Source organism: Salmo salar, chromosome 11 (assembly GCF_965601325.2).
Source record: "Salmo salar chromosome 11, fSalSal1, whole genome shotgun sequence".
NCBI classification, from domain to species: domain Eukaryota; kingdom Metazoa; phylum Chordata; class Actinopteri; order Salmoniformes; family Salmonidae; genus Salmo; species Salmo salar.
In genome coordinates this window covers 68,905,513-68,932,132 of record NC_138301.1, presented here as the reverse complement: position 1 = coordinate 68,932,132, position 26,620 = coordinate 68,905,513, and the positions used below count along the sequence as shown (strand labels likewise).

Below are 26,620 nucleotides of genomic sequence, written 5' to 3'. Positions count from 1 at the left end.
TCACCAGGTCATATATAATATATAAACTCACCAGGTCATATATAATATATAAACTCACCAGGTCATATATAATATATAAACTCACCAGGTCATATATAATATAATGTGAATATATAAACTCACCAGGTCATATAGAATATCATGTGAATATATAAACTCACCAGGTCATATATAATATAATATATAAACTCACCAGGTCATATATAATATAATGTGAATATATAAACTCACCAGGTCATATATAATATAATATATAAACTCACCAGGTCATATATAATATAATGTGAATATATAAACTCACCAGGTCATATATAATATATAAACTCACCAGGTCATATATAATATCATGTGAATATATAAACTCACCAGGTCATATATAATATAATGTGAATATAAAAACTCACCAGGTCATATATAATATAATATATAAGCTCACCAGGTCATATATAATATAAAGTGAATATATAAACTCACCAGGTCATATATAATATATAAACTCACCAGGTCATATACAATATAATGTGAATATAAAAACTCACCAGGTCATATATAATATAATGTGAATATATAAACTCACCAGGTCATATATAATATAATATATAAACTCACCAGGTCATATATAATATAAAGTGAATATATAAACTCACCAGGTCATATACAATATCATGTGAATATATAAACTCACCAGGTCATATATAATATAATGTGAATATATAAACTCACCAGGTCATATATAATATATAAACTCACCAGGTCATATATAATATAATGTGAATATATAAACTCACCAGGTCATATATAATATATAAACTCACCAGGTCATATATAATATATAAACTCACCAGGTCATATATAATATATAAACTCACCAGGTCATATATAATATAATATGAATCTATAAACTCACCAGGTCATATATAATATAATGGAAATATATAAACTCACCAGGTCATATATAATATATAAACTCACCAGGTCATATATAATATAATGTGAATATATAAACTCACCAGGTCATATATAATATATAAACTCACCAGGTCATATATAATATATAAGCTCACCAGGTCATATAAAATATAATGTGAATATATAAACTCACCAGGTCATATATAATATATAAACTCACCAGGTCATATATAATATAATATAACATATAAGCTCACCAGGTCATATAAAATATAATGTGAATATATAAACTCACCAGGTCATATATAATATATAAACTCACCAGGTCATATATAATATAATATGAATATATAAACTCACCAGGTCATATATAATATAATGTGAATATATAAACTCACCAGGTCATATATAATATATAAACTCACCAGGTAATATATAATATATAAACTCACCAGGTCATATATCATGTGAATATATAAACTCACCAGGTCATATATAATATGAATATATAAACTTACCAGGTCATATATAATATAATGTGAATATATAAACTAACCAGGTCATATATAATATAATGTGAATATATAAACTCACCAGGTCATATATAATATATAAACTCACCAGGTCATATATAATATAATATATAAACTCACCAGGTCATATATAATATAATGTGAATATATAAACTCACCAGGTCATATATAATATATATAAACTCACCAGGTCATATATAATATAATATATAAACTCACCAGGTCACATATAATATAATGTGAATATATAAACTCACCAGGTCATATATAATATATAAACTCACCAGGTCATATATAATATATAAACTCACCAGGTCATATATAATATATAAACTCACCAGGTCATATATAATATATAAACTCACCAGGTCATATATAATATATAAACTCACCAGGTCATATATAATATAATGTGAATATATAAACTCACCAGGTCATATAGAATATCATGTGAATATATAAACTCACCAGGTCATATATAATATAATATATAAACTCACCAGGTCATATATAATATAATGTGAATATATAAACTCACCAGGTCATATATAATATATAAACTCACCAGGTCATATATAATATAATGTGTATATATAAACTCACCAGGTCATATATAATATATAAACTCACCAGGTCATATATAATATCATGTGAATATATAAACTCACCAGGTCATATATAATATAATGTGAATATAAAAACTCACCAGGTCATATATAATATAATATATAAGCTCACCAGGTCATATATAATATAAAGTGAATATATAAACTCACCAGGTCATATATAATATATAAACTCACCAGGTCATATACAATATAATGTGAATATAAAAACTCACCAGGTCATATATAATATAATGTGAATATATAAACTCACCAGGTCATATATAATATATAAACTCACCAGGTCATATATAATATAATGTGAATATATAAACTCACCAGGTCATATATAATATAATGTGAATATAAAAACTCACCAGGTCATATATAATATATATAAACTCACCAGGTCATATATAATATAATGTGAATATATAAACTCACCAGGTCATATATAATATATATAAACTCACCAGGTCATATATAATATAATATATAAACTCACCAGGTCATATATAATATAATATATGAACTCACCATGTCATATATAATATAATGTGAATATATAAACTCACCAGGTCATATATAATATATAAACACACCAGGTCATATATAATATATAAACTCACCAGGTCATATATAATATGAATATATAAACTCACCAGGTCGTATATAATATATAAACTCACCAGGTCATATATAATATGAATATATAAACTCACCAGGTCATATATAATATAATGTGAATATATAAACTCACCAGGTCATATATAATATATAAACTCACCAGGTAATATATAAACTCACCAGGTCATATATAATATAATGTGAATATATAAACTCACCAGGTCATATATAATATAATGTGAATATATAAACTTACCAGGTCATATATCATGTGAATATATAAACTCACCAGGTCATATATAATATGAATATATAAACACACCAGGTCATATATAATATAATGTCAATATATAAACTCACCAGGTCATATATAATATAAATATATAAACTCACCAGGTCATATATAATATAATGTGAATATATAAACTCACCAGGTCATATATAATATATAAACTCACCAGGTCATATATAATATATATAAACTCACCAGGTCATATATAATATAATATATAAACTCACCAGGTCATATATAATATAATATATAAACTCACCAGGTCATATATAATATAATATGAATATATAAACTCACCAGGTCATATACAATATCATGTGAATATATAAACTCACCAGGTCATATACAATATCATGTGAATATATAAACTCACCAGGTCATATATAATATAATGTGAATATATAAACTCACCAGGTCATATATAATATAATATATAAACTCACCAGGTCATATATAATATAATATGAATATATAAACTCACCAGGTCATATACAATATCATGTGAATATATAAACTCACCAGGTCATATACAATATCATGTGAATATATAAACTCACCAGGTCATATATAATATAATGTGAATATATAAACTCACCAGGTCATATATAATATATAAACTCACTAGGTAATATATAATATATAAACTCAACAGGTCATATATAATATAATGTGAATATATAAACTTACCAGGTCATATATAATATAATGTGAATATATAAACTCACCTGGTCATATATAATATATAAGCTCACCAGGTCATATATAATATAATGTGAATATATAAACTCACCAGGTCATATATATTATATAAACTCACCAGGTCATATATAATATATAAGCTCACCAGGTCATATATAATATAATGTGAATATATAAACTCACCAGGTCATATATAATATATAAACTCACCAGGTCATATATAATATAATATATAAATTTACCAGGTCATATATAATATAATATAATATAATATAATATATAAACTCACCAGGTCATATATAATATAATGTGAATATATAAACTCACCAGGTCATATATAATATATAAACTCACTAGGTAATATATAATATATAAACTCAACAGGTCATATATAATATAATGTGAATATATAAACTTACCAGGTCATATATAATATAATGTGAATATATAAACTCACCAGGTCATATATAATATATAAGCTCACCAGGTCATATATAATATAATGTGAATATATAAACTCACCAGGTCATATATATTATATAAACTCACCAGGTCATATATAATATATAAGCTCACCAGGTCATATATAATATAATGTGAATATATAAACTCACCAGGTCATATATAATATATAAACTCACCAGGTCATATATAATATAATATATAAATTTACCAGGTCATATATAATATAATATAATATATAAACTCACCAGGTCATATATAATATAATGTGAATATATAAACTCACCAAGTCATATATAATATATAAACTCACCAGGTCATATATAATATATAAACTTACCAGGTCATATATAATGTGAATATATAAACTCACCAGGTCATATATCATATAATGTGAATATATAAACTCACCAGGTCATATATAATATATAAACTCACCAGGTCATATATAATATAATATATAAACTCACCAGGTCATATATAATGTGAATATATAAACTCACCAGGTCATATATAATATATAAACTCACCAGGTCATATATAATATACAAACTCACCAGGTCATATATAATATACAAACTCACCAGGTCATATATATAATATAATATGAATATATAAACTCACCAGGTCATATATAATATATAAACTCACCAGGTCATATATAATATAATGTGAATATATAAGCTCACCAGGTCATATATAAACTCACCAGGTCATATATAATGTGAATATATAAACTCACCAGGTCATATATAATGTGAATATATAAGCTCACCAGGTCATATATAATATAATATATAAACTCACCAGGTCATATATAATATAATGTGAATATATAAACTCACAAGGTCATATATAATATATAAACTCACCAGGTCATATATAATATAATGTGAATATATAAACTCACAAGGTCATATATAATATATAAACTCACCAGGTCATATATAATATAATGTGAATATATAAACTCACCAGGTCATATATAATATATAAACTCACCAGGTCATATACACTGCTCAAAAAAATAAAGGGAACACTTAAACAACACAATGTAACTCCAAGTCAATCACACTTCTGTGAAATCAAACTGTCCATTTAGGAAGCAACACTGATTGACAATACATTTCACATGCTGTTGTGCAAACGGAATAGACAACAGGTGGAAATTATAGGGAATTAGCAAGACACCCCCAATAAAGGAGTGGTTCTGCAGGTGGGGACCACAGACCACTTCTCAGTTCCTATGCTTCCTGGCTGATGTTTTGGTCACTTTTGAATGCTGGCAGTGCTTTCACTCTAGTGGTAGCATGAGACGGAGTCTACAACCCACACAAGTGGCTCAGGTAGTGCAGCTCATCCAGGATGGCACATCAATGCGAGCTGTGGCAAAAAGGTTTGCTGTGTCTGTCAGCGTAGTGTCCAGAGCATGGAGGCGCTACCAGGAGACAGGCCAGTACATCAGGAGACATGGAGGAGGCCGTAGGAGGGCAACAACCCAGCAGCAGGACTGCTACCTCCGCCTTTGTGCAAGGAGGAGCAGGAGAAGCACTGCCAGAGCCCTGCAAAATGACCTCCAGCAGGCCACAAATGTGCATGTGTCTGCTCAAACGGTCAGAAACAGACTCCATGAGGGTGGTATGAGGGCCCGACGTCCACAGGTGGGGGTTGTGCTTACAGCCCAACACCGTGCAGGACGTTTGGCATTTGCCAGAGAACACCAAGATTGGCAAATTCGCCACTGGCGCCCTGTGCTCTTCACAGATGAAAGCAGGTTCACACTGAGCAAGTGACAGACGTGACAGAGTCTGGAGATGCCGTGGAGAACGTTCTGCCGCCTGCAACATCCTCCAGCATGACCGGTTTGGTGGTGGGTCAGTCATGGTGTGGGGTGGCATTTCTTTGGGGGGCTGCACAGCCCTCCATGTGCTCGCCAGAGGTAGCCTGACTGCCATTAGGTACCGAGATGAGATCCTCAGACCCCTTGTGAGATCATATGCTGGTGCGGTTGGCCCTGGGTTCCTCCTAATGCAAGACAATGCTAGACCTCATGTGGCTGGAATGTGTCAGCAGTTCCTGCAAGAGGAAGGCATTGATGCTATGGACTGGCCCGCCCGTTCCCCAGACCTGAATCCAATTGAGCACATCTGGGACATCATGTCTCGCTCCATCCACCAACGCCACGTTGCACCACAAACTGTCCAGGAGTTGGCGGATGCTTTAGTCCAGGTCTGGGAGGAGATCTCTCAGGAGACCATCCGCCACCTCATCAGGAGCATGCCCAGGTGTTGTAGGGAGGTCATACAGGCACGTGGAGGCCACACACACTACTGAGCCTCATTTTGACTTGTTTTAAGGACATTACATCAAAGTTGGATCAGCCTGTAGTGTGGTTTTCCACTTTAATTTTGAGTGTGACTCCAAATCCAGACCTCCATGGGTTGAAAAATTGGATTTCCATTGATTATTTTTGTGTGATTTTGTTGCCAGCACATTCAACTATGTAAAGAATGAAGTATTTAATAAGATTATTTCTTTCATTCAGATCTAGGATGTGTTGTTTAAGTGTTCCCTTTATTTTTTTTAGCAGTATATAATATAATGTGAATATATAAACTCACCAGGTCATATATAATATATAAACTCACCAGGTCATATATAATATAATATATAAGCTCACCAGGTCATATAAAATATAATGTGAATATATAAACTCACCAGGTCATATATAATATATAAACTCACCAGGTCACATATACTATAATATATAAACTCACCAGGTCATATATAATGTGAATATATAAACTCACCAGGTCATATAAAATGTGAATATATAAACTCACCAGGTCATATATAATATATAAACTCACCAGGTCACATATAATATAATGTGAATATATAAACTCACCAGGTCATATATAATATATAAACTCACCAGGTCATATATAATATATAAACTCACCAGGTCATATATAATATATAAACTCACCAGGTCATATATAATATATAAACTCACCAGGTCATATATAATATATAAACTCACCAGGTCATATATAATATAATGTGAATATATAAACTCACCAGGTCATATAGAATATCATGTGAATATATAAACTCACCAGGTCATATATAATATAATATATAAACTCACCAGGTCATATATAATATAATGTGAATATATAAACTCACCAGGTCATATATAATATAATATATAAACTCACCAGGTCATATATAATATAATGTGAATATATAAACTCACCAGGTCATATATAATATATAAACTCACCAGGTCATATATAATATCATGTGAATATATAAACTCACCAGGTCATATATAATATAATGTGAATATAAAAACTCACCAGGTCATATATAATATAATATATAAGCTCACCAGGTCATATATAATATAAAGTGAATATATAAACTCACCAGGTCATATATAATATATAAACTCACCAGGTCATATACAATATAATGTGAATATAAAAACTCACCAGGTCATATATAATATAATGTGAATATATAAACTCACCAGGTCATATATAATATAATGTGAATATAAAAACTCACCAGGTCATATATAATATAATATATAAGCTCACCAGGTCATATATAATATAAAGTGAATATATAAACTCACCAGGTCATATATAAACTCACCAGGTCATATACAATATAATGTGAATATAAAAACTCACCAGGTCATATATAATATAATGTGAATATATAAACTCACCAGGTCATATATAATATATAAACTCACCAGGTCATATATAATATAATGTGAATATATAAACTCACCAGGTCATATATAATATAATATATAAGCTCACCAGGTCATATAAAATATAATGTGAATATATAAACTCACCAGGTCATATATAATATATAAACTCACCAGGTCATATATAATATATATAAACTCACCAGGTCATATATAATATAATGTGAATATATAAACTCACCTGGTCATATATAATATATAAACTCACCAGGTCATATATAATATAATGTGAATATATAAACTCACCAGGTCATATATAATATAATATATAAGCTCACCAGGTCATATAAAATATAATGTGAATATATAAACTCACCAGGTCATATATAATATATAAACTCACCAGGTCATATATAATATATATAAACTCACCAGGTCATATATAATGTGAATATATAAACTCACCTGGTCATATATAATATATAAACTCACCAGGTCATATATAATATAATGTGAATATATAAACTCACCAGGTCATATATAATATAATGTGAATATATAAACTCACCAGGTCATATATAATATATAAACTCACCAGGTCATATATAATATAATGTGAACATATAAGCTCACCAGGTCATATACAATATCATGTGAATATATAAACTCACCAGGTCATATATAATATAAATATATAAACTCACCAGGTCATATATAATATAATATATAAGCTCACCATGTCATATATAATATAAAGTGAATATATAAACTCACAAGGTCATATACAATATAATGTGAATATAAAAACTCACCAGGTCATATATAATATATAAACTCACCAGGTCATATATAATATGAATATATAAACTCACCAGGTCATATATAATATAATGTGAATATATAAACTCACCAGGTCATATACAATATCATGTGAATATATAAACTCACCAGGTCATATATAATATATAAACTCACCAGGTCATATATAATATATAAACTCACCAGGTCATATATAATATATAAACTCACCAGGTCATATATAATATATATAAACTCACCAGGTCATATATAATATAATATATAAACTCACCAGGTCATATATAATATAATGTGAACATATAAACTCACCAGGTCATGTACAATATCATGTGAATATATAAACTCACCAGGTCATATATAATATAATGTGAATATATAAACTCACCAGGTCATATATAATATATAAACTCACCAGGTCATATATAATATGAATATATAAACTCACCAGGTCATATATAATATATAAACTCATCAGGTCATATATAATATGAATATATAAACTCACCAGGTCATATATAATATAATGTGAATATATAAACTCACCAGGTCATATATAATATATAAACTCACCAGGTCATATATAATATATATAAACTCACCAGGTCATATATAATATAATATATAAACTCACCAGGTTATATATAATATAAAGTGAATATATAAACACACCAGGTCATATACAATATCATGTGAATATATAAACTCACCAGGTCATATATAATATAATGTGAATATATAAACTCACCAGGTCATATATAATATAATGTGAATATATAAACTCACCAGGTCATATATAATATATAAACTCACCAGGTCATATATAATATAATATGAATATATAAACTCACCAGGTCATATATAATATAATGTGAATATATAAACTCACCAGGTCATATATAATATATAAACTCACCAGGTCATATATAATATAATGTGAATATATAAACTCACCAGGTCATATATAATATATAAACTCACCAGGTCATATATAATATATAAGCTCACCAGGTCATATAAAATATAATGTGAATATATAAACTCACCAGGTCATATATAATATATAAACTCACCAGGTCATATATAATATAATATAACATATAAGCTCACCAGGTCATATAAAATATAATGTGAATATATAAACTCACCAGGTCATATATAATATATAAACTCACCAGGTCATATATAATATAATATGAATATATAAACTAACCAGGTCATATATAATATAATATATAAACTCACCAGGTCATATATAATATAATGTGAACATATAAACTCACCAGGTCATGTACAATATCATGTGAATATATAAACTCACCAGGTCATATATAATATAATGTGAATATATAAACTCACCAGGTCATATATAATATATAAACTCACCAGGTAATATATAATATGAATATATAAACTCACCAGGTCATATATAATATATAAACTCACCAGGTCATATATAATATGAATATATAAACTCACCAGGTCATATATAATATAATGTGAATATATAAACTCACCAGGTCATATATAATATAATGTGAATATATAAACTCACCAGGTCATATAGAATATCATGTGAATATATAAACTCACCAGGTCATATATAATATAATATATAAACTCACCAGGTCATATATAATATAATGTGAATATATAAACTCACCAGGTCATATATAATATAATATATAAACTCACCAGGTCATATATAATATAATGTGAATATATAAACTCACCAGGTCATATATAATATATAAACTCACCAGGTCATATATAATATCATGTGAATATATAAACTCACCAGGTCATATATAATATAATGTGAATATAAAAACTCACCAGGTCATATATAATATAATATATAAGCTCACCAGGTCATATATAATATAAAGTGAATATATAAACTCACCAGGTCATATATAATATATAAACTCACCAGGTCATATACAATATAATGTGAATATAAAAACTCACCAGGTCATATATAATATAATGTGAATATATAAACTCACCAGGTCATATATAATATAATGTGAATATAAAAACTCACCAGGTCATATATAATATAATATATAAGCTCACCAGGTCATATATAATATAAAGTGAATATATAAACTCACCAGGTCATATATAAACTCACCAGGTCATATACAATATAATGTGAATATAAAAACTCACCAGGTCATATATAATATAATGTGAATATATAAACTCACCAGGTCATATATAATATATAAACTCACCAGGTCATATATAATATAATGTGAATATATAAACTCACCAGGTCATATATAATATAATATATAAGCTCACCAGGTCATATAAAATATAATGTGAATATATAAACTCACCAGGTCATATATAATATATAAACTCACCAGGTCATATATAATATATATAAACTCACCAGGTCATATATAATATAATGTGAATATATAAACTCACCTGGTCATATATAATATATAAACTCACCAGGTCATATATAATATAATGTGAATATATAAACTCACCAGGTCATATATAATATAATATATAAGCTCACCAGGTCATATAAAATATAATGTGAATATATAAACTCACCAGGTCATATATAATATATAAACTCACCAGGTCATATATAATATATATAAACTCACCAGGTCATATATAATGTGAATATATAAACTCACCTGGTCATATATAATATATAAACTCACCAGGTCATATATAATATAATGTGAATATATAAACTCACCAGGTCATATATAATATAATGTGAATATATAAACTCACCAGGTCATATATAATATATAAACTCACCAGGTCATATATAATATAATGTGAACATATAAGCTCACCAGGTCATATACAATATCATGTGAATATATAAACTCACCAGGTCATATATAATATAAATATATAAACTCACCAGGTCATATATAATATAATATATAAGCTCACCATGTCATATATAATATAAAGTGAATATATAAACTCACAAGGTCATATACAATATAATGTGAATATAAAAACTCACCAGGTCATATATAATATATAAACTCACCAGGTCATATATAATATGAATATATAAACTCACCAGGTCATATATAATATAATGTGAATATATAAACTCACCAGGTCATATACAATATCATGTGAATATATAAACTCACCAGGTCATATATAATATATAAACTCACCAGGTCATATATAATATATAAACTCACCAGGTCATATATAATATATAAACTCACCAGGTCCCACCGGTCATATAATATATATAAACTCACCAGGTCATATATAATATAATGTGAACATATAAACTCACCAGGTCATGTACAATATCATGTGAATATATAAACTCACCAGGTCATATATAATATAATGTGAATATATAAACTCACCAGGTCATATATAATATATAAACTCACCAGGTCATATATAATATGAATATATAAACTCACCAGGTCATATATAATATATAAACTCACCAGGTCATATATAATATGAATATATAAACTCACCAGGTCATATATAATATAATGTGAATATATAAACTCACCAGGTCATATATAATATAATGTGAATATATAAACTCACCAGGTCATATATAATATATAAACTCACCAGGTCATATATAATATATATAAACTCACCAGGTCATATATAATATAATATATAAACTCACCAGGTTATATATAATATAAAGTGAATATATAAACACACCAGGTCATATACAATATCATGTGAATATATAAACTCACCAGGTCATATATAATATAATGTGAATATATAAACTCACCAGGTCATATATAATATAATGTGAATATATAAACTCACCAGGTCATATATAATATATAAACTCACCAGGTCATATATAATATAATATGAATATATAAACTCACCAGGTCATATATAATATAATGTGAATATATAAACTCACCAGGTCATATATAATATATAAACTCACCAGGTCATATATAATATAATGTGAATATATAAACTCACCAGGTCATATATAATATATAAACTCACCAGGTCATATATAATATATAAGCTCACCAGGTCATATAAAATATAATGTGAATATATAAACTCACCAGGTCATATATAATATATAAACTCACCAGGTCATATATAATATAATATAACATATAAGCTCACCAGGTCATATAAAATATAATGTGAATATATAAACTCACCAGGTCATATATAATATATAAACTCACCAGGTCATATATAATATAATATGAATATATAAACTAACCAGGTCATATATAATATAATATATAAACTCACCAGGTCATATATAATATAATGTGAACATATAAACTCACCAGGTCATGTACAATATCATGTGAATATATAAACTCACCAGGTCATATATAATATAATGTGAATATATAAACTCACCAGGTCATATATAATATATAAACTCACCAGGTAATATATAATATGAATATATAAACTCACCAGGTCATATATAATATATAAACTCACCAGGTCATATATAATATGAATATATAAACTCACCAGGTCATATATAATATAATGTGAATATATAAACTCACCAGGTCATATATAATATATAAACTCACCAGGTCATATATAATATATAAACTCACCAGGTCATATATAATATGAATATATAAACTCACCAGGTCATATATAATATAATGTGAATATATAAACTCACCAGGTCATATATAATATATAAACTCACCAGGTCATATATAATATATATAAACTCACCAGGTCATATATAATATAATATATAAACTCACCAGGTCATATATAATATAAAGTGAATATATAAACTCACCAGGTCATATACAATATCATGTGAATATATAAACTCACCAGGTCATATATAATATAATGTGAATATATAAACTCACCAGGTCATATATAATATATAAACTCACCAGGTCATATATAATATAATGTGAATATATAAACTCACCAGGTCATATATAATATATAAACTCACCAGGTCATATATAATATATAAACTCACCAGGTCATATATAATATAATATGAATATATAAACTCACCAGGTCATATATAATATATAAACTCACCAGGTCATATATAATATATAAGCTCACCAGGTCATATAAAATATAATGTGAATATATAAACTCACCAGGTCATATATAAACTCACCAGGTCATATATAATATAATATGAATATATAAACTCACCAAGTCATATATAATATATAAACTCACCAGGTCATATATAATATAATATAACATAACATATAAGCTCACCAGGTCATATAAAATATAATGTGAATATATAAACTCACCAGGTCATATATAATATATAAACTCACCAGGTCATATATAATATAATATGAATATATAAACTCACCAGGTCATATATAATATATAAACTCACCAGGTAATATATAATATATAAACTCACCAGGTCATATATAATATATAAACTCACCAGGTCATATATCATATGAATATATAAACTCACCAGGTCATATATAATATGAATATATAAACTCACCAGGTCATATATAATATAATGTGAATATATAAACTCACCAGGTCATATATAATATAATGTGAATATATAAACTCACCAGGTCATATATAATATAATATATAAACTCACCAGGTCATATATAATATAATGTGAATATATAAACTCACCAGGTCATATATAATATAATGTGAATATATAAACTCACCAGGTCATATATAATATGTATAAACTCACCAGGTCATATATAATATAATATATAAACTCACCAGGTCATATATAATATAATATATGAACTCACCAGGTCATATATAATATAATGTGAATATATAAACTCACCAGGTCATATATAATATATAAACTCACCAGGTCATATATACTATGAATATATAAACTCACCAGGTCATATATAATATGAATATATAAACTCACCAGGTCATATATAATATAATGTGAATATATAAACTCACCAGGTCATATATAATATATAAACTCACCAGGTAATATATAATATATAAACTCACCAGGTCATATATCATGTGAATATATAAACTCACCAGGTCATATATAATATGAATATATAAACACACCAGGTCATATATAATATAATGTGAATATATAAACTCACCAGGTCATATATAATATAAATATATAAACTCACCAGGTCATATATAATATAATGTGAATATATAAACTCACCAGGTCATATATAATATATAAACTCACCAGGTCATATATAATATATAAACTCACCAGGTCATATATAATATATATAAACTCACCAGGTCATATATAATATAATATATAAACTCACCAGGTCATATATAATATAATGTGAATATATAAACTCACCAGGTCATATACAATATCATGTGAATATATAAACTCACCAGGTCATATACAATATCATGTGAATATATAAACTCACCAGGTCATATATAATATATAAACTCACCAGGTAATATATAATATATAAACTCACCAGGTCATATATAATATAATGTGAATATATAAACTTACCAGGTCATATATCATGTGAATATATAAACTCACCAGGTCATATATAATATAATGTGAATATATAAACTCACCAGGTCATATATAATATATAAACTCACCAGGTAATATATAATATATAAACTCACCAGGTCATATATAATATAATGTGAATATATAAACTTACCAGGTCATATATCATGTGAATATATAAACTCACCAGGTCATATATAATATGAATATATAAACACACCAGGTCATATATAATATAATGTGAATATATAAACTCACCAGGTCATATATAATATAAATATATAAACTCACCAGGTCATATATAATATAATGTGAATATATAAACTCACCAGGTCATATATAATATATAAACTCACCAGGTCATATATAATATATAAACTCACCAGGTCATATATAATATATATAAACTCACCAGGTCATATATAATATAATATATAAACTCACCAGGTCATATATAATATAATGTGAATATATAAACTCACCAGGTCATATACAATATCATGTGAATATATAAACTCACCAGGTCATATACAATATCATGTGAATATATAAACTCACCAGGTCATATATAATATAATGTGAATATATAAACTCACCAGGTCATATATAATATAATATAATATATAAACTCACCAGGTCATATATAATATAATATATAAACTCACCAGGTCATATATAATATAATGTGAATATATAAACTCACCAGGTCATATACAATATCATGTGAATATATAAACTCACCAGGTCATATATAATATAATGTGAATATATAAACTCACCAGGTCATATATAATATATAAACTCACCAGGTAATATATAATATATAAACTCACCAGGTCATATATAATATAATGTGAATATATAAACTTACCAGGTCATATATAATATAATGTGAATATATAAACTCACCAGGTCATATATAATATATAAGCTCACCAGGTCATATATAATATAATGTGAATATATAAACTCACCAGGTCATATATATTATATAAACTCACCAGGTCATATATAATATATATAAACTCACCAGGTCATATATAATATAATGTGAATATATAAACTCACCAGGTCATATATAATATAATATATAAACTCACCAGGTCATATATAATATATAAACTCACCAGGTCATATATAATATATAAACTCACCAGGTCATATATAATATGAATATATAAACTCACCAGGTCATATATAATATAATGTGAATATATAAACTCACCAGGTCATATATAATATATAAACTCACCAGGTCATATATAATATAATGTGAATGTATAAACTCACCAGGTCATATATAATCTCACCAGGTCATATATAATATAATGTGAATATATAAACTCACCAAGTCATATATAATATATAAACTTACCAGGTCATATATAATATAATATATAAACTCACCAGGTCATATATAATATAATGTGAATATATAAACTCACCAGGTCATATATAATATATAAACTCACCAGGTCATATATAATATAATATATAAACTCACCAGGTCATATATAATGTGAATATATAAACTCACCAGGTCATATATAATATAATGTGAATATATAAACTCACCAGGTCATATAAAATATAATATATAAGCTCACCAGGTCATATATAATATAATGTGAATATATAAACTCACCAGGTCATATATAATATAATATACTGCTCAAAAAAATAAAGGGAACACTTAAACAACACATCCTAGATCTGAATGAAAGAAATATTCTTATTAAATACTTTTTTCTTTATATAGTTGAATGTGCTGACAACAAAATCACACAAAAATAATCAATGGAAATCCAATTTATCAACCCATATGGAGGTCTGGATTTGGAGTCACTCAAAATTAAAGTGGAAAACCACACTATAGGCTGATCCAAGTTTGATGTAATGTCCTTAAAACAAGTCAAAATGAGGCTCAGTAGTGTGTGTGGCCTCCACGTGCCTGTATGACCTCCCTACAACGCCTGGGCATGCTCCTGATGAGGTGGCGGATGGTCTCCTGAGGGATCTCCTCCCAGACCTGGACTAAAACATCCGCCAACTCCTGGACAGTCTGTGGTGCAACGTGGCGTTGGTGGATGGAGCGAGACATGATGTCCCAGATGTGCTCAATTGGATTCAGGTCTGGGGAACGGGCGGGCCAGTCCATAGCATCAATGCCTTCCTCTTGTGCTGACACACTCCAGCCACATGACGTTTGTGCATTGTCTTGCATTAGGAAGAACCCAGGGCCAACCGCACAAGCATATGGTCTCACAAGGGGTCTGAGGATCTCATCTCGGTACCTAATGGCAGTCAGGCTACCTCTGGCGAGCACATGGAGGGCTGTGCGGCCCCCCCAAAGAAATGTCACCCCACACCATGACTGACCCACCGCCAAACCGGTCATGCTGGAGGATGTTGCAGGCAGCAGAACATTCTCCACAGCGTCTCCAGACTCTGTCACGTGCTCAGTGTGAACCTGCTTTCATCTGTGAAGAGCACAGGGCGCCAGTGGCGAATTTGCCAATCTTGGTGTTCTCTGGCAAATGCCAAACGTCCTGCACGGTGTTGGGCTGTAAGCACAACCCCCACCTGTGTACGTCGGGCCCTCATACCACCCTCAAGGAGTCTGTTTCTGACCGTTTGAGCAGACACATGCACATTTGTGGCCTGCTGGAGGTCATTTTGCAGGGCTCTGGCAGTGCTTCTCCTGCTCCTCCTTGCACAAAGGCAGAGGTAGCAGTCAGGCTGCTGTGTTGTTTCCCTCCTACGGCCTCCTCCACGTCTCCTGATGTACTGGCCTGTCTCCTGGTAGTGCCTCCATGCTCTGGACACTACGCTGACAGACACAGCAAACCTTCTTGCCACAGCTCACATTGATGTGCCATCCTGGATGAGCTGCACTACCTGAGCCACTTGTGTGGGTTGTAGACTCCGTCTCATGCTACCACTAGAGTGAAAGCACCGCCAGCATTCAAAAGTGACCAAAACATCAGCCAGGAAGCATAGGAACTGAGAAGTGGTCTGTGGTCCCCACCTGCAGAACCACTCCTTTATTGGGGGTGTCTTGCTAATTGGCTATAATTTCCACCTGTTGTCTATTCCATTTGCACAACAGCATGTGAAATTTATTGTCAATCAGTGTTGCTTCCTTGATTTCACAGAAGTGTGATTGACTTGGAGTTACATTGTGTTGTTTAAGTGTTCCCTTTATTTTTTTGAGCAGTGTATATAAACTCACCAGGTCATATATAATATATAAACTCACCAGGTCATACATCTGACCTCTGTGATTGCCAACAAGGGTTTTGCCACCAAGTACTAAGTCATGTTTTGCAGAGGGGTCAAATACTTATTTCCCTCATTACAATGCAAATCATTTTATAACATTTTTGACATGCGTTTTTCTGGATTTATTTGTTGTTATTCTGTCTCTCACTGTTCAAATAAACCTACCATTAAAATTATAGACTGATCATTTCTTTGTCAGTGGGCAAACGTTCAAAATCAGCAGGGGATCAAATACTTTTTTCCCTCAATGTAGTGTCTGAAAAAGTGAATCCATTCTTCTCTAGCTAATAAAAACCTGTCTCCCGATCTTCTGAATCAAGCTTGTACTCAGTACAGTAGCTAGCCTATGCTTCGGAGGGGGGAGGGGCAGGTAGCCTAAACACAGACAGGTAAAGATTTTCAGCGGGCAGGCAGACAGAATACGTTTTTGAGTGACAGCGTGAGGGCTTTGTATAGGCGTTTTGTTGTGGGACTAGAAACAAATGCCTGGAACATAAAATAACGTTATTAACCGGTTCCCATGCTTTTAAAATAACAGTTCTGTTCCGGAACAGTATGAATCACTTTCCTTCCAGGTTCCCTCTTATTTTCCGGTTGTGTTCCCTGAACTTGTTCCAACCCTGGATATAAACTCACCTTGCATTTGAAGGGTTTGACGGGCAGGTGGACGATCATGTGTGTTTTGAGCGTCTGTTTCTGGATGAAGCTCTTGAAGCAGATGTGACACTGGAAGGGTCTGATGCTGTTGTGGATCAACATGTGTCTCTTCAGGTTGGCTGACAAGGTGAACTCACGGGAACACACCTCACACTTATGACCCTTCATTCCCTGACCAATAAGAACACAGGAGGACAGTTAGATGAGGACCATTGCAGCAGAATGAACATGAAGTTAGTTAAAATTCTGTAAAGAAGCTGAAGGAAAAGTATGACTATATTGGGATCAGACCTAGCTTGGTCAAATACTTCTAAAGGCTTGGTGGTGCTCTTCACTTAACTTGGTTGGCCTGTTTGGGATTATTCCATTCTAAATCAAGCACAGCTCTAGTAGTGATATGATTCATATGCATCTGAGCCAGGTCTGATTGGGATACATGAAAGATAATGTACTCTTTGTTCAGACAGACAGACACAGGTAGCCTAGCGGTTAAGAGCTGTGGCCCAGTAACCGAAAGGTCGCTAGTTCAAATCCCCGAGTCGGCAAGGTTGAAAAGTCTGCTATTCTGCCCTTGAGCAAGGCAGTTACCCCCAACAACTGCTCCCCGGGCGCCAATGATGTGGATGTGGATGAAGGCAGCCCCCTGCACCTCTCTGATTCAGAGGGTTAAATGTGGAAGACACATTTCAGTTGAATGCATTCAGTTGTGGGACTGACTAGATTTCCCCTTTCCCGCAGTCAATCCAGTACGTCTCCACCCACCGCGTCAGTCCGTCCGTCTCCACCCACCGCGTCAGTCCGTCCGTCTCCACCCACCCACCACGTCAGTCCGTCGCCGTTTGGCTCCACCCACCGCATCAGTCCGTCGCCGTCTGGCTCCACCCACCGCGTCTGTCTGCTCTCAGACGTTCTTCCACTACATCATCAGCAGGGACAACACCACTGACTGACTACACCTCTCAGGTCATCTAATCTATACCAACACCACTGACTGACTACACCTCTCAGGTCATCTAATCTATACCAACACCACTGACTGACTACACCTCTCAGGTTTGTTTATCTAATCTATACCAACACCACTGACTGACTACACCTCTCAGGTTTGTTTATCTAATCTAATCAGAACCAAGGGCTATATACAGTTCCTGGAAAGAACTACTTTTAATAGACTAACTAAACTGAACCACAGAGAGCATAGTCAGTCTACCATGGCCTGTGAAACCTTCTGGGTTATGGTTAGAGCACTGGTGTTCCAGTGGTCTCAGACGGTCAGTACCGTGTGGGTGAGGGATGCTGGCGGAGGGATAGGGTTAAAGGTGAGGGGTTAGGTATATTGTGGGTGAGGGATGCTGGCGGAGGGATAGGGTTAAAGGTCAGGGGTTAGGTATATTGTGGGTGAGGGATGCTGGCGGAGGGATAGGGTTAAATGTCAGGGGTTAGGATTAGCTACACTACATGGCCAAAGGTATGTGGACACCTGGTCATCAAAAATCTAATTCCAAAATCATGGGCATTAATATGGACTTGCTGCTTCGCTGCTATAACAGCCTCCACTCTTCTGGGAAGGCTTTCCACTAGATGTTGGAACATTGCTGCAGGGACTTGCTTCCATTCAGCCACAAGAACATTAGTGAGGTCGGCACTAATGTTGTGCGATTAGACCTGGCTCACAGTATGCGTTCCAATTCATCCCAAAGGTGTTCGATGGGGTTGAGATCAGGGCTCTGTGCAGGCCAGTCAAGTTCTTCCATACCGATCTCAACAAACCATTTCTGTATGGACCTCACTTTGTGCATGGAGTCATTGTCATGCTGAAACAGGAAAGGGCCTTCCCCCAAACTGTTGCTGCAAAGTTGGAAGCACAGAATGGTCTAGAATGCATGCTGTGGCATTAAGATCTCCCTTCACTGGAACTAAGGGGCTTAGCCCAGACCATGACAAACAGCCCCAGACCATTATTCCTCCCCCAAACTTTACAGTTGACACTATGCATTCGGGCAGGTAGTGTTACCTGGCATCCGACAAACCCAGATTTGTCCGTCAGACTGACAGATGGTGAAGCGTGATTCATCACGCCAGAGAACGCGTTTCCACTGCTCCAGAGTCCAATGTCAGCGAGCTTTACACCACTCCAGCCGACGCTTGGCAATGCGCATGGTGATCTTAGGCTTGTGTGCGGCTGCTAGGCCATGGAAACCCATTTCATGAGGCTTCCAACGAACAGTTCTTGTGCCAACATGGCTTCCAGAGGCAGTTTGGAACTCTGTATCAAGTATTGCAACCGAGAACAGACCATTTTTACGCGGTTCAGCACTTGGCGGTCCCGTTCTGTGAGATTGTGTGCCCTACCACTTCGCGGCTGAGCTGTTGTTGCTCCTAGACGTTCCCACTTCACAATAACAGCACATACAGTTGACCGGGGCAGCTCTAGCAGGGCAGAAATTTGATGAACTGTTAGAAAGGTGGGATCCTATGACAGTGCAACTTTGAAAGTCACTGAGCTCTTCAGTAAGGAAATTCCATTTAAAATGTGTGTCTATGGGAGATTGCATGGCTGTGCGCTCAATTTTATACACCTGTCAGCAACTGGTGTGGCTGAAATAGCTGATTCCAATCATTTGAAAGGGTGTCCACATACTTTTGGCCATGTAGAGTACCTCTTGGCCTTGTAGTGTGCGAGGGTGTGCTGGCAGAGGGTTATGGTTAGGGGTCAAGGGTCAGAGTTAGGTACCTTGTGTGTGAAGGCGTGTTGGTGGAGGGTTATGGTTAGGGATCAAGGGTCAGAGTTAGGTACCTTGTGTGTGAGGGCATGTTGGTGGAGGGTTATGGGTAGGGGTCAGAGTTAGGTACCTTGTGTGTGAGGGCGTGCTGGCGGAGGGTTATGGTTAGGGGTCAAGGGTCAGAGTTAGGTACCTTGTGTGTGAGGGCGTGTTGGTGGAGGGTTATGGTTAGGGGTCAAGGGTCAGAGTTAGGTACCTTGTGTGTGAGGGCGTGTTGGTGGAGGGTTATGGTTAGGGGTCAGAGTTAGGTACCTTGTGTGTGAGGGCGTGTTGGTGGAGGGTTATGGTTAACCTCTATGGGCTAGGTGGGACGCTAACAGCCACTGCCAGCCTGTGGCGCGATTTTCAAAACCTTAAAAATCCTATTACTTCAATTTCTCAAACATATGACTATTTTACAGCCATTTAAAGACAAGACTCTCGTTAATCTAACCACACTGTCCGATTTCAAAAAGGCTTTACAACAAAAGCAAAACATTAGATTATGTCAGCAGAGTACCAAGCCAGAAATAATCAGACACCCATTTTTCAAGCCAGCATATAATGTCACCAAAACCCATTAGACAGCTAAATGCAGCACTCACCTTTGATGATCTTCATCAGATGACAACCCTAGGACATTATGTTATACAATACATGCATGTTTTGTTCAATCAAGTTCATATTTATATCAAAAACCAGCTTTTTACATTAGCATGTGACGTTCAGAACTAGCATACCCCCCGCAAACTTCCGGGGAATTCGCTAACATTTTACTAAATTACTCACGATAAACGTTCACAAAAAGCATAACAATTATTTTAAGAATTATAGATACAGACCTCCTCTATGCACTCGATATGTCCGATTTTAAAATAGCTTTTTGGTGAAAGCACATTTTGCAATATTCTAAGTACATAGCCCAGGCATCACGGAGCTCGCTATTTAGACACCCGGCAAGTTTAGCACTCACCATAATCATATTTACTATTATAAAAGTTTGATTACCTTTTGTTGTCTTCGTCAGAATGCACACCCAGGACTGCTACTTCAATAACAAATGTTGGTTTGGTCCAAAATAATCCATCGTTATATCCGAATAGCGGCGTTTTGTTTGTGCGTTCCAGACACTATCCGAAATAGTAAAGAAGTGTCACGCGCATGGCGCAATTCGTGACAATAAAATTCTAAATATTCCATTACCGTACTTCGAAGCATGTCAACCGCTGTTTAAAATCAATTTTTACGACATTTTTCTCGTAGAAAAGCGATAATATTCCGACAGGGAATCTCCTTTCGGCAAACAGAGGAAAAAATCCCAAAGGCGGGGGCGGTCGGGGTCACGCGCATAAGCCCAGTGTCCCTTGATCGGCCACTTGAGAAAGGCGATAATGTGTTTCAGCCTGGGGCTGGAATGGCGACATTCTGTTTTTTCCCGGGCTCTGAGCGCCTATGGACGACGTGGGAAGTGTCACGTTAGAGCAGAGATCCTTAGTAAATGATAGAGATGGAAAAGAAGTTCAAGAAATGGTCAGACAGGCCACTTCCTGTAAAGGAATCTCTCAGGTTTTGACCTGCCATTTGAGTTCTGTTATACTCACAGACACCATTCAAACAGTTTTAGAAAATTTAGGGTGTTTTCTATCCATATGTAATAAGTATATGCATATTCTAGTTACTGGGTAGGAGTGGTAACCAGATTAAATCGGGTATGTTTTTTATCCAGCCGTGTCAATACTGCCCCCTAGCCCTAACAGGTTAAGGGTCAGCGTTAGGTACCTTGTGTGTGAGGGCGTGTTGGTGGAGGGTTATGGTTAGGGATCAAGGGTCAGAGTTAGGTACCTTGTGTGTGAGGGCGTGTTGGTGGAGGGTTATGGTTAAGGGTCAAGGGTCAGAGTTCGGTACCTTGTGTGTGAGGGCGTGTTGGTGGAGGGTTATGGTTAGGGGTCAGAGTTAGGTACCTTGTGTGTGAGGGCGTGCTGGCGGAGGGTTAAGGTTAGGGGTCAAGGGTCAGAGTTAGGTACCTTGTGTGTGAGGGCGTGTTGGTGGAGGGTTATGGTTAGGGGTCAAGGGTCAGAGTTATGTACCTTGTGTGTGAGGGCGTGTTGGTGGAGGGTTATGGTTAAGGGTCAGAGTTAGGTACCTTGTGTGTGAGGGCGTGTTGGTGGAGGGTTATGGTTAGAGGTCAAGGGTCAGAGTTAGGTACCTTGTGTGTGAGGGCGTGTTGGTGGAGGGTTATGGTTAGGGGTCAGAGTTAGGTACCTTGTGTGTGAGGGCGTGTTGGCGGAGGGTTATGGTTAGGGTCAAGGGTCAGAGTTAGGTACCTTGTGTGTGAGGGCGTGTTGGTGGAGGGTTATGGTTAGGGGTCAAGGGTCAGAGTTAGGTAGCTTGTGTGTGAGGGCGTGTTGGTGGAGGGTTATGGTTAGGGGTCAAGGGTCAGGGTTAGGTACCTTGTGTGTGAGGGCGTGTTGGTGGAGGGTTATGGTTAGGGGTCAGAGTTAGGTACCTTGTGTGTGAGGGCGTGTTGGTGGAGGGTTATGGTTAGGGGTCAAGGGTCAGAGTTAGGTACCTTGTGTGTGAGGGCGTGTTGGTGGAGGGTTATGGTTAGGGGTCAGAGTTAGGTACCTTGTGTGTGAGGGCGTGTTGGTGGAGGGTTATGGTTAGGGGTCAAGGGTCAGAGTTAGGTACCTTGTGTGTGAGGGCGTGTTGGTGGAGGGTTATGGTTAGGGGTCAGAGTTAGGTACCTTGTGTGTGAGGGCGTGTTGGTGGAGGGTTATGGCTAGGGGTCAAGGGTCAGAGTTAGGTACCTTGTGTGTGACGGCGTGCTGGCGGAGGTGGTGCAGCTGGACAAACTCCAGCCCGCAGTGGGAACAGGAGTACGGCCGAGGACTCTGGTGTTTCAGTAGATGATTCTGCAGCTGGCTGCGGTAGGTGAAGGACTTGTTGCACTCTGTACACTGGTAACTAGTCGGTCCCTGGTGGCTGGTCTGGTGGCGCTTCAGATGGGCGTAGGTGGGGAACTCCATGCCACACTGGGAGCACACGTGGCAGCGCCCGCGCTCGTGTTTGGTCTCGTGGGCGCGGAGCTCGCTGGGGTAGGCAAAGCCACGGCGACAGAAGCGGCAGCTGTAAGGTTTGACGTCGGTGTGCTGCAGCATGTGTCTCTTCAGGTGGGAGGTCTGGGTGAAGCCCTTCTTACACACGGTGCATTTATGAGGCCTAGTTCCCTGGTGGGTGAGCAGGTGGGTCTGCAGGTGGCTGGGCTGTTTAAACAGCTTCCCACAGTGGGGGCAGGCGTGGGGCTTGATGCCCTGGTGACCCAGGATGTGAGTTACCAGGTTGTACTTGGAGGTGTAAGACTTTTCACACATACGACACTTCCATCTCTTCAGCCCCTCCCCCATGTCCACGCAGTACGACTCATCTATCTGGATGTTGATGTCTAGACGGTCAACCCTCCGGCCGTGGTGACGATGGGTCCCTCCTCTTCCTGCTCCTCCTCTTCCCCCCACCCCCTGCTCCAGCTGGTTGCCCCACATCATACCCTGGCTGTTCTCATGGTAGACCTCCCCCCCCTCGTACCCCCCCACCTCGCTGGACTGGAAGTAGCTGCTGATAGTCTCCTCCTGTCCTCCTTTCATCAGGCTGTTTCCCTGCTCTACCTCTCCCTCCTCCTCCTCCTCCTCCCTTGCTCTCTCATGATGCCCTAGTCCCCTCTGCCCCTGCAGGCCTCGATGCCCCGGCTCCCCTTTATGGCTGTGGCCGGCCTGGGAGTGTGTGTGAGGATGTGTGTTAGCCTGCTGGCTGGACATGTCTCTGTCACACTCGGCACAGCCTTTTTGGGCGGCGGCACGGAGAGAGGCGGGGTCAACCTGGACCAATCCCCCTCTAGTAGTAGCCAGGTTGTTCAGCATGTGAACACAGGACGTCAGGCCAGTGATAACCCCCTCTCCTTTCACTTGGGATGACCCGTCCACAGGCACTCCAGCATGGCGCTCGGGCCCTACCATCTTCCCCTCGGGGGGTGGTCCGTGCCACCTCCTCTGGCTACAACTGGGCTGCATGTGTCCGTCTTCAGGCAGGTTGTCTCCCAGGTAATCTCCGTTAGCTCCTATCAGCTGATCAGCGTATTCGTAATCCACCCCCTCTACAGGCAGGGCAGGAGACTCTTTAGGTTCTCCTGTGTAGAAGCCATTAGGAGCGATGGTAGCACCAAACACCTCATTCTGAGAGATGAGCCCCAGAACAGCAGCCTGGGCTAGAGACAGAACCACCACAGGATCAGTCTGAGTGCCAGAATCAACCTGTCTGGCCATAGCACTGGGCTCACATCTAACCAGGCGCCTGCTGGCTTCCTCCTGAGACACAAACAGGGAGAGAGACAAGGTTAGTACTGCAGTCAACACATCTTTACAATCTACGATGTTGAACAGAGATACCAGCAGAGTCAGTGAGGAGAGAATTCATCAATAATATCACCTCTCAGCCCCTGGTCACCCATCATCAATAATATCACCCATCATCAATAATATCACCTATCAGCCCCTGGTCACCCATCATCAATAATATCACCCATCATCAATAATATCACCCATCATCAATAATATCACCCATCAGCCCCTGGTCACCCATCATCAATAATATCACCCATCAGCCCCTGGTCACCCATCACCCATCATCAATAATATCACCCATCATCAATAATATCACCCATCATCAATAATATCACCCATCATCAATAATA

General features: G+C 35.1%; 1 protein-coding gene across 3 annotated transcripts in view; it reads right to left on the bottom strand.

Annotated features, from left to right (window-relative positions):
* LOC106592362 (uncharacterized) overlaps positions 1 to 26,620 on the bottom strand; it is a 214,218-nt gene that overhangs the window by 157,713 nt on the left and 29,885 nt on the right. For all 3 annotated transcript variants that reach the window (XM_082958041.1, XM_082958040.1, XM_082958039.1), the window contains 2 exons: positions 24,684 to 26,234; positions 19,094 to 19,285 (listed from right to left, as the gene is read on the bottom strand). In XM_082958041.1, the coding sequence (XP_082814167.1) occupies positions 19,094 to 19,285; positions 24,684 to 26,192 (1,701 nt within the window). In that variant the 5' untranslated portion in view covers positions 26,193 to 26,234. The remainder of the gene's footprint in view (positions 1 to 19,093; positions 19,286 to 24,683; positions 26,235 to 26,620) is intronic.